Source organism: Montipora foliosa, chromosome 2, assembly GCF_036669935.1.
Source record: "Montipora foliosa isolate CH-2021 chromosome 2, ASM3666993v2, whole genome shotgun sequence".
Classification (NCBI taxonomy): Eukaryota; Metazoa; Cnidaria; class Anthozoa; order Scleractinia; family Acroporidae; genus Montipora; species Montipora foliosa.
Genome location: NC_090870.1, coordinates 7,361,351 through 7,372,873, shown reverse-complemented (window position 1 = coordinate 7,372,873; position 11,523 = coordinate 7,361,351). Strand labels below are relative to the sequence as shown.

General features: G+C 40.2%; 1 protein-coding gene across 1 annotated transcript in view; it reads left to right on the top strand.

Moving 5' to 3' along the window:
* LOC137992290 (uncharacterized) overlaps positions 1–10,456 on the top strand; it is a 10,701-nt gene extending 245 nt beyond the window's left edge. Inside the window, exons 1-7 of the mRNA XM_068837556.1 lie at positions 1–637; positions 2,146–2,323; positions 4,452–4,710; positions 6,158–6,385; positions 7,517–7,771; positions 8,846–9,031; positions 9,661–10,456. The exon at positions 1–637 is cut by the window's left edge and continues 245 nt beyond it. Of these exons, the coding sequence (XP_068693657.1) occupies positions 1–637; positions 2,146–2,323; positions 4,452–4,710; positions 6,158–6,385; positions 7,517–7,771; positions 8,846–9,031; positions 9,661–10,107 (2,190 nt within the window). The 3' untranslated portion in view covers positions 10,108–10,456. The remainder of the gene's footprint in view (positions 638–2,145; positions 2,324–4,451; positions 4,711–6,157; positions 6,386–7,516; positions 7,772–8,845; positions 9,032–9,660) is intronic.
* The last annotated feature ends 1,067 nt before the right edge of the window (positions 10,457–11,523 follow it).

Below are 11,523 nucleotides of genomic sequence, written 5' to 3'. Positions count from 1 at the left end.
GAAAAACAACAACAAGTGAGAATCGAAAGATGCAGCCCCTCAGAAGAAGCAAAAAGGTCTGGTCTCGAAGTGTTTTTGCAAAGAGTTCAAAACAAAACCTTCGAATTACATCCATTTTTAATCGCGATTAAACCTAAAGTCAGCGCCGAGGAGATTCGAAGTAAGTACAGAGCATACGATCCCAGTCCCTCCAACCTTCAGCACGTAACAGACTCGGCAAAGATGCTTTTTCAAGAGCTCAATGAAAAGGAGATCAACGCAAAAAAGCTGAAATCAAGAGAAAGGAAATCTTTGGCGCAGTTGAGGCATTTTTTGAAGCACGTCTTTGGAACACCTTACGATGGGAATTATTACATGGGGGATTTTCTCCTCGGCCCAAATGTATTCTGTTGGCAGCCTATTTGCAGAGTTGGCGATTCAATGAAGAGATCTCTACGCTTTTTCAAACCTTCAAACGGTAATGATTTGGAAACCCTGATTGAGAAGTTAGTAGAAGTTAACGAAACATTTAGAACTTACATTGGAAACCTGAGATACGGTGTAAAAGCGGGAATGGTTCGAAGCGTCGAAGAATGCCAAGCCGGACTAGACGCAATCAGAAGATCGTATTTTAATATTTCATTCCATGGACCTAAAGGTGAGCGTTTCAGAAAAGGGCTGTCGAAATCACAATTTCTTCATTTCTACTGAGCTCAAAGCAGAAAGGAAGAAAGTTTTTATTTATTTGCTAATTGAGTCGTGAAACTTTAAAAAGCCGCGAATTTGAACAACTCCAAATGAAACTTTAAAAGGCAGGGGAATTGATGGTTTTTTTCCTTACAAGACTAGTACTTGTTAGATTTGTTCACGGTTAATTTTTTTGAGGTTCCGTCTAATGTTATTCAAATAAAGGACTGTTTAGCAGTCAATGAGTCTTTAGAAGGATTATAAAGTGTCATTTGTAATGGCAGTTTTCTGAATCGTCTTGTCATAATGTCATTTAATTCTTTGGTGTTGGTCTTTAAAAAGATTAATTTTGGTGCAAATTATTGGCATGGATTTTGTTTAAAAGCCAGAAGGCTCCCGAAAAACTAAGGAGTTGTCTCTGATGTATTTTATTACGCAATGCCCATCAGAGTTTAGTCTGAAGCTGTTTTTCGCTGCCTTCAAATTGTAAGAGAAATTACAAGCGGTAGTGAAAACCTAATAATATGTTACAACTCTGATGAACGCGAATACATAATTTTCTGCCTGTTTTGTTAAACATCTCAAAAGCTAGAAGTCAAGTAACTGTAAAGTGAATTTTTCCAAGCTGCAGATACTACTTGACAAGATCCAGGCCAGACCGTGATACAAACGAAACGAACCTCGTCCCAGGCTCTTTTTGGCTTACAAAATGGCCGACTGAAAGAGCAAGGCTGATTGAACGATGAAGGAATTTATTAATCTAAAGACAATATTTCAAAAGGCACTGTCTTTCTTTCTGATGAAGAAAAGAAGTGCCTTTCGAAATATGAGCTTTAGATGATACATTCCTTCCTTGCCGTTAAAACAGCCTTGCTCTTTTCTGTTTTTGATAATATTTATATTGCGGCTGATTAGATCCTTCACCAGGATCCTGTGCTTCTGTTATCTTACGCTGGTCCTTGCTTACACAGTTATATTTCAAAAGGGCGGCTGGACGTTGGAAACGAACAAATGAATATAGAGTAGACATGGATTATAAAAAGTGATAATAACGAACTTGGTTTGTTTCGGCACTGATGGTAAACACAACGTCTTCTCCTTTTTTCGCTTTTCAACTTCAGCCTCGCTTTTATTCAAAGGCCTGGTAACTGAGCAAAGAACTGTAAAATGGTTTTTATTAACTTATCATATCAGGTGTAATTTCGCTCGCCAGTTTTTCAAAAATGTTTCATGAATAGGCCATTTGACAGTTATAGCTAAGTTACCTGGCCTAAGAATGGAAGCGAGGCTGCCGGTGACCCTGCTTTGATACAAACCTTTACGCTTTTCTAATGTTAATGCGGACTAATTAGAATTACAACAACACAATTTGCATGACAAAAGCAGTGAGTTCTGTATCAATACAAGGTCACCGGCAGCCTCGAAGCCATTCATAGGCTAGGTCAGTGAACAAACAACCGTAAAAATGGCTTATTGCAGGAGTTTTCAACGAGTCATATATGCAAGACATTTTGATACCTGGGTTTCTGTCTAATTTGGAAGACAATGTTGATCAGCTGAATGACTGGAAAAAGAGACACGACGGAAAGACACCTTCACAGTCCCTCGAACATAGCGTACTAGAACATGTCGGCCGTCCAATTCACGCCCTACTAAGGTAAGGTTGAATAAGTCCAGGAGTTCTGCTGTGTTTAGTTTTACGCTCTGTTGCCAGCGACGGCAACGAAAATGTCAAACATTTGCAATTTTGTGTGCAAAAACAATAGCTTTCCACGCCCTGCACTTTCGTTATTCATTTTTGTTCATTTCTTTGCCGTCGTCAACAAAACTACAACGTGAAATAACCAAATTTGAGATTTTATGGAGGACGTCAGCACTTGGAGATAAAATGTCATTTTCTCCCTAAAATTAAGCGTGATGGCATATCGGTTTCATTCTTGAGGCACTGCCATACCATTGTCATATTAAGAAGCTTGGAATAGTCGCGAAGTGATTACAATAACGTGAATTTATGTTTTGAGATGACGTACTCCTTGCCGTTCCTGTCGTTGTTTCTAAGAACAATAAAAGCAAGGTGGCACACACTAACACCAACCCGGTGTGGCCAACACATCACGCAGGCGCGAATCATTTCACCCGGTCAATTAGCAGCCATGGACAGCTGTTTCGGCCTTTTGGACCTAATTAGCATGGCGTGACTAACATACTTGGCCTGTTGTTGTAGCACCTCTTTAAGAGACAGCTTCACATGCCATGCACGTGGTAAGCTGGATTGGGAACAGCAAACTGTTCTCCCACTGCCACTGCGAAACAGCTATCCATGGCTTCTATCTGACCGGGTGAAATGGTTGTGCGCATGCGTTTTGTGTTGGACACACCGGGACCGGGTTGGTGTTAGCGTGTGTCACCTTGCTTTTATTGTTGTTGTTGTTTCTAAAGCTCCCTATTACTTTTAAGACTAATCACGAAAGATATTAGGGAGCTTACGCTAGGACGAGGCGGGAAGTCCGCAAATCACGGACTTCCGGCTCGTCTACGCACGCTCAGAAATTTGAAACAACAGTGGTTGTCAACGGTTAATAAAGTGGACCTTCACAACGACTGCGCATAAATCAGTGGAAGTGGCCACGCAGAGTCCGTGTTCTTGGTGCTGACCAAAAGAAAAGCGGACTCTGGGGACGAGATTGGAACGTTGTCTAAAAATATTATTTCCCGTTATTGTAATAATTTCGTGATAACCCCAAGTCGCGCAGAATGGAAAATGTGGTTGATTGGGAAGAAATGTTTCGTCATAGACCGTATTCATAAATGGCGGTCAAAAAATTATTCTTTTGTCTTTGTGCTAATTATCCTAACTAGCCTCACTTTGTAACAAAAATTCTCTTGAAGTTTGCTCGTGTTTACGAGGCTAGTTAGGATGATTAGCATAAAGACAAAAGATGAATTACTTCGCCGCCATTTATGAATACGGTCTATGTTCTCACGTCCTCCACGCGACCTCAAATTTGGTGGATTCACGCCGTTGTTAGAACGAGGATGGCAAAGAAATGGGCCCGAATGTAAAACGCACGTGCAGAGACGTTGCTTTTGTTTTGGGGATGGGTGGGAGGGTAATCAAACTTAGATAATAAGAGATCTGTTGCTCCGGAAACCAACATTGTGGCTATTATGTAACACCCAATACAATAACACGCTTGTTTGTTAAACAGAAAAGAACACATTTCTATAAGGAATCGGACTTAAGCTTTAAAGAAGACTGAGTACGCGTCACTCACCACTCAGAAGGGAGGTTTAGCAACGACAACGGCGACGGCAACGAGAACGTCACAAATTTGCATATTTGGTAGGCAAAAACAATAGCTTTGCATGCTCTGCACGTGCGTTTTTCGTTTTTGTCCATTTCTTTGCCGTCGTTAGCAAAACAGCAACGTGAAACAGCCAAATTTGAGGTTTTATGGAGGACGTCAGCACTTGAGGATAACTTTTGATTTTCTCCCCTAAATTAAGCTTGACTCGTATCGGTTTCATTTTTGAGGGACTGCCACACCATTGTCATGTCAAAAAGCTTGGAATAGTCTCGAAGTGATTACAATAATGGAAATTTATGTTTTGAGATGACGTTCTCGTTGCCGTTCCCGTCGTCGTTGCTAAAGCTCCCTAGTGACTTGCTTGGCCAAACGCTCCTAAATTTATTCATCATGCACGCAACTCTAACAGAAAGATAACAATTATAACACGTGTAGGCGGGGTTTAATGAATTTTTTTTTGAATTTTTTTTTTCTCAGATATCTGGAAGAGGATCACTTGGCGCATTGTGTTCCCAGTAACGTTTCGAGTGGTTTTTCTTTTCTTCCAGTCCCTTATGTTTATGTCAACGGAACTCCAAATGTCACGCACAGGACCACCAAGGTGCTACCAACAGGGGAACCACTGAATGGCTCAAGTGCTTTTATTGAGCTACTTTCATTTTTTACAACGACTAACTCTTCCCCAGATGAAGTTCAGAAGCTTGGTTATAAGATGCTGCATGAGTTATATCCCCAGGTACTGTGTTCGTTGAGATGAAAGGTTTGTCATTTCTGCTCATGGCAGCAAAGAATGGCTATTGTTTGTAGAACATATACTTGCTTTCTGGCATACATTACTCTTGTCTCACTTGAACAGCCATGTGGGTTCTTAATGGACTCCAGTTGGTTGCGGTTAGTCTCTTACAAATGCAAATCTACAGGAAAATGCTGTGAGTTGCGAACACCCAGTGGAATAACTGTCCGTCAAATATACAAGCAGTTGGCAGACAGTAAATTCCCGAACAAACCCAATCACTCCGAATAGTTTGATATTAAATCCTGCATTTCATTGGCGACATTCCCATTTGTGCGATAAGCACAAAGCATAAGCATAAGAAAAATCGCGTGAGAACGGGCCTAAAATGAGCATAAGCACAAGCAGAAGAAAACGAAATTTCCTTCTCTTGTGGTTGTGCTTATCTCACACTTGTGCTTATTTCACGAGTGCGAACCGGCGTGAGTTAAGCATAAGTACAACGCACGTCATCCCTTGAATCTTACTAGATCTTCTGCGACATTACACTACGCTTGCATATGGAGCTTACAACTTCCATATGTTTCCGTCTGTCAAAATGTTACCTTAAACCGACTTATTTTATATTTCACAGGAAAAACCAAGCTTTCCAGTTAATCACAAACGGTACAAAATGAATTTTTATCCTTGGAATTGAGATCTAGAATGGTCACTCGTGCGATCTGAAACATCAAAAAATAATAAAAAAAAAACTTTAAGTAAATTGCTTGATTTGCGAGACTACCGTGATATAGACCTGGTATGGGGGTTGCACTGTCCTTGAATTAGCTGCTGCCAAATATTGAGGACTTTTATGGGCACGGAGAGTCAATCGTAGCTAAATAGATATGGGTAGAAGTCTTTTATCGTATCACAACAATTTAATTGTAAAAAAATCCCTCATTTTCTCATAAAATCTCTGGACCAACATTGAAATTCTCAGGCTTGCCGCATTTCGCTTTTTCCCGCACTATACAGTACATGCTGCATGTATCAGCTTTGCGTGACTGTGAGCTTTGATTGGCTCATTTGATCGTCTGTATTTGTTGTGATTGGCTAAAACCATGATTTAATTAACAGCCTACACATAGAGCGGTTTTCAAATGAGTGTCGTAAAACCAAAACCAAAGTAATTACTTTGGCCAATCAAAAAGGACAGAGACAATCCGTTAAACCAATCAAAACTCGAAGTAATTACTCGCAGCCAGCACGCAGCCGACACAAAGCGCGGGAAAATGTGCACGCGCGAGCCACGATTGGTTTTGTTTTCACTTCTGATATGTTGAAAAATTGGCGCGAGAACTTTGAACCAATCACTGAGTGAAGTAATCATAAACCAAAGCAATTCGTTAGTTCCTTTCGACACTCAATTTAAAACTGCTCTATCAGCCCTATTTGTTAATCTCTTCAGGCAATGGAAGTGGCCCGTCAAGTCACAGACGAAAATGATAATAAGACCGCAAGGAAGAGATTTGTGAGAATACTCAATAACTCAGACATGTTCTTCAACAACATGTCGTTTCCTTCTCAAGAATCCACCAAAAGGGCATTTAAACTTTGCAGCTCTGTTGACAATGCCAGGAGGTATTGTCCAAACCGCTGGCACGCCATTCAACAGTGGTTTAAGGAAACACGAGAGGTAAGTAATAAAAACTCCGTCGGGAGAGAGAGGCAAATAGTCCCCGTTGTTTGTTAGAAAATGGTTCTATTAGATAAGTTCTCAATACCCACCTCTTTTCCAAAGGGAGTAAAGCCCCGGCTACACTTCAAATATTGTTATAAAACATTTGTTGGATCAACACTGTTAGAACGCGTAGCCTGAATATTTGATGCCGTTTGTTCGACATTTTGTAATGAAGAATGTTTTGATTTCGATGAAACATTTTCTCCGACATACAATTTGTGGAGTATTGGTGATGATCTGATCTCCTATCTGCAGTACTTTAGTTGGTTTATCTGAGACAATGCTTCTTGGATTAATAGTAAGACATTGGAACTTATCTGTGTTAGCGAGTATATAAAGTTGTTCCTGTTTCCAACAATTTTATATGCGTATCCAACATTGTGAGAAGCGTTCTTATAATAATGTTGGGACGTGTTCTTGTAAAAATGTTACAACGTGCTTAATAATGGTAATTTCTTTTTTGGGAAATAAGTATTTGTTATTATAAGACAACCAAGTCAACCAATTCGCGTTTGGACTCAACTTGAAAAAGAGGCGCAGATAACGAAATTGCCATTCCTTTTTAGCATAAGCAACTACTTCGTAGGCCACGCTTTCCACTTTGTTGCACTTTAAGCCCGCGAAAGGGCTCTCCATAACTCCTGAGTGAGAGACACGGCCATGAAAACTCGTTCTCTCTTCTCTTTTCGCGTGCGAATTAGCGCGCGACATGTCGCGAAGTAGGGAACGTTCTTATAAGCGAAAGCACCTTCTTAATACATACTATACAATACATACTTAATTGACCGCTCCCCATAGGGGCTTTTCAGGGCCAATGAAACACAACGAAACAACAGAACAGAACAACAACAACAACAACAACTGTTAAGAATCCCAACTGGCCGGAGGCAAACCAGTTGGCTATTTACAAGTGCAGCTGGGAAGTTGAACCAGAGACTACCAGGATCAAATTCAACAAGTGGTTAGAGCGGGTCTTGAACCCGGGATCTCCGGATCTCAAGGCAAGCGCCCTAACCACTGGGCCACACTTCGAACCTTCTTCGCAGATTAGTGGGAAAAAAACTAAAACCAGTTCCCTGGTTGCAGGTAATGAGCATGCTTGATCCGAAAACAACACAGATGTTTTACTTCACTGGAATGAAACAGACAACTCCAAACTGCCCAATAGAACTAGTTCCAAACTTCAACCCATCCGCTGGAGTCGCAAGTTATCGCAATAGCGACGCAGTCTGTAGCAAAAACGCCAAATACTTTATACCTTTCTTTTTGGAAAGGCCTGGACCTCGATACATGCAGTGGAGTGTGAATGCTCACGAGGCAAGGCCTGGTCACCACACTCAGGTGAGAAGCTTTCAATATTGATTAATGTTAGGAATATCGATAGACACCCGTTTCAGCGGAACGGCTTCGAGAATGTTGTAGTTCACCGTCCGTGGTGTAATCATTCAAAAATAACGTATTTGAGAATCTTCTATAGAGCGGTTTTCAATTGAGTGTCGAAAGTAATTAGCGAATTGCTTTGGTTTTTCATTACTTCAATCAACCAATCAGAAGTGAAACCAAAACCAATCGTGGCTCGCGCGTGCACATTTTCCCGCGCTTTGTGTCGGCTACGTGTAATTACTTCGAGTTTTGATTAGTTTACTGGATTGTTTCCGTCCTTTTTGATTGGCCAAAGCAATTACTTTGGTTTTGGTTTTACGACACTCGATTGAAACTCGCTCTAATCTCTCTTGATAACTATTTGTATCGTTCTCTTGGGGATGGAAAAGAAGAAGGTTTTGGGGATGTAGAATTCAGTTTCGATTCCCGGTGATTTGGAAAGATAAATGAGAAGAGACTTCCTGAGTGACTGGTGATCACTTTCAAAAACAAGTTATTATGCGTTATTATTCAGTAACATGTAGTTTGAAGAAGTTACCACTAGTTTTTCCAGGTTTTGCTGAACAGGAGATATAAAACCTTGGCGACGGTTCACGACCTAAAAGATTTCTTTACAGTTTTTGTAGCAATATAGAGTGAATCAGACACTTAGGGCGTTTTCCATTTACCAAGAAATTTCGGAAATTCCGGTTGGGATGTAAATGGAACACAAGTTTTTGGTTCGTTCCACTGGAAAATTTCCGGAATAAACGGAACTTCTGAAAAGGTAGTCCTGTTTTCCCGTTGGAAACTTTCCGATGGAAATGTGTGTTCCATTTACAACTTTTGAAAGGTCTTACCACTTCCAGGCTATTCACGGCCACATTTTTAAATTTTGGCGGGTAAAATCGCAATCACTGGGCGGCGAACGGACCTGATTTAAATGGAACACGTTTTTCACCCGATGGAAATTTCCACCGAAATTTCCAGAAATTTTGTGTAAATGGAAAACGCCTTCGTTTTCATGAAAGACTTTCTCGACTTTTTAATCAGGTTCAAGGTGTGACAGAGCACTTCCAAGACTCTTGCGGGGGACTTTTCGGCTGGCTGTCAACGGTGACGTCATACACGGCGTTTACAGAAGGCTGGGCCCTATACGCAGAAAACCCTCTTGTTGCTTATGATACAAACACTTACACTGGAAAACCGCTGTACAAATATGGCATGTTGAAATCTCAGGTAATAATCACCAGCGTCTCTATACTATGCTATACTATGATATTCATTAATGTACACTTTTACAGAGCCAATTAGAATGCAGGAAGGCCTCTGCTTATTCGTTAATTTTCAGCGGAACTTCACCAACGATTACGCAGGCTGCTGTGAATCCTATGGCAAGCAATTTTTTTTGGAGCAAGCCATTGAGTGTCCAGTTCGTCTTTTGCATTTTCTTGTGGTACGCACTCTCGATCAAAGGCTCATGTCTACAGAGAAAAATATTAGCGACTCGTGAATATTGCATGGTAAATCACGAGAACAATTTTTTTTCTAATTACAATCGGCCCTGAACAATTCTTCCCTATAACTTCACCTCAGTTATTAGACTTGATGTTTTCGTGTTGAAAAAGAAAAACTAGCTGAATAAATATAAAGAGCATAATTATGAAACTCAACGAACGCAAACTGGAGACAGTATAGCACATGAAATCAACACACTGGTCGGCCGGCTACTGGTTTGACCAAGTTCCAGAGTATAGTTGCGAAAAGAAAAATATAGAAATTGTAATAAGTTCTTAAGATCGATGTAAATTTGCAAATAAAGAGCACTTTTAGCAATATACAACTTCATAGTTTTTTTCCGTTCACAGCTTTGGCGTGCTCTCCGAATGATCGTTGACACTGGTCTCCACTACAAGCACCTTACACGCCAACAAGCGCTCGCCATGTTTAAAAAGTACCTATGGGATGACAGCGATGTGATTCGAAAAGAGATCACAAGGTACCAGAGTGTGCCAGGACAGGCCACTGCCTACATGATTGGTCAGTTACATATAATAAAACTCCGAAAGTACGCAGAGAAGAAGCTAGGAGATGCCTTTAACTTGAAAGAGTTTCATCTACAAGTGCTTCGTCATGGGTCGTCGCCGATGAACTTTTTAGAGGAAAGCATCATCGAGTATGTAGACTGCATACTCGAAAAGAATAAGCCTGGCTGCGATCAAGTACTAAATCCCACAACTTACGGACAGGACGACACTAACAACAGCGATGAAACAGGATCTAAGAGTCTTCTGGAAACAGAACTTTATTTTTAAAGCCTTGTCCTTGGTATTGGGGGATCTTTGTTTACCATTTTTTGGCCTCATGAGGCTGTCGTTTTCTAATCAGTCATCCAAGAATAAAGTACTGAATATTGAAAGTTCATTCCATCATTTCCATCTAAAAAGTTTACTCTGTCTAACGCCAGACGATTTTCATGGTCAATGAGGCCCCCTTTATTGCTGAATCATCATGGATTAACAACATCTATAGGTCCACTCGAACACTGTCCCCACCAATATGTGTTGAGTGCTAATTTATTGAGTTCTAATTTTTCATAATAAGATTCTCGTTAAAGGACATAAACCAGAAAATAACTTCAATAAAACTTAACATCCCTTCTCCACAGTATATTTCCCCTTAGAAAATGCATTCAATAGTTTTCTCAGTTGTTCCCTATTTAAGGTAATTTAACATTGAGGATATTTGGCACTTGCCAACTGTGTCATCGATTCCGGCCCTAACAAATTACAACATTAATATTTATAACTTAGCGTGACTCAGTTCGTCTTACTCTCATTGGGGAGACTTCCGCAGTCATTGATTCTGTTCTATTCCATGAAGTAGCTTTCTCGGGAACGAAAGAGCTCCGCTAATAAGAGTGTGGCTATATTTGAAGATAAACTTCAGCGAATCGGCTGGGCTGTGACATCACTGTGCCTTTTGAATTCGTCAAATCAAGCGCATTCACGGACTCAGTAAACCAACCTGTCAAAACCAAGGTGCACCTGCAATTTCGAAATATAATTACCATTATTTTCAGTTGTGTTCTCTGCTGCCTTGCAGAGATAGACAGATCAGCGCAGGTAATTCTCTGCAGTCTCACTCCTTCAGAAAAATAGTTTCGACAAATATTGCCAAGTGCCGCTAATTTGTGGCGATTTTAGAATCGTACAGCCCCTTTTTTGAATGCAGCTTCAACGGAAAAGACAATCTATATTACGGTAAGTAGTTGCTTGACGTAGTAAGTGTTGAAATCTTATCTTTTATCTCCATGAGAAGATACAAATTCGCTTTAGGATTTGTATCCGATCAGTTTCATTTTAGTTCGCTGCAAACAAATCCGACAATTAAATTGGGCTCTCTATTTAAAGACTTCGGAGCAATGACCAAGAACATCATCACCATCAGAACATTAATTTATTTTCTTTTACGACTTGTCGTCTTTCAAAACAAAAACATAAAAAATTGAAATTTAAAAAAAATGTATCTGCAAATGCGGGCAGAGATTCCGTACAGCTTCTGTGGGCTACCATAATGCATGCTATCTTTATTTTTTTCAGTTACTTTTTAAAAAGTTTTTTTCCAATTCGTATTTCGCCATTAGGTTTATTTAAACCTCGAATAACGTTCTGATTTCCATTGCAAAGCTAGAAATTGAAAAATACCGGAGGAAAAATTCTCGCTGTCCT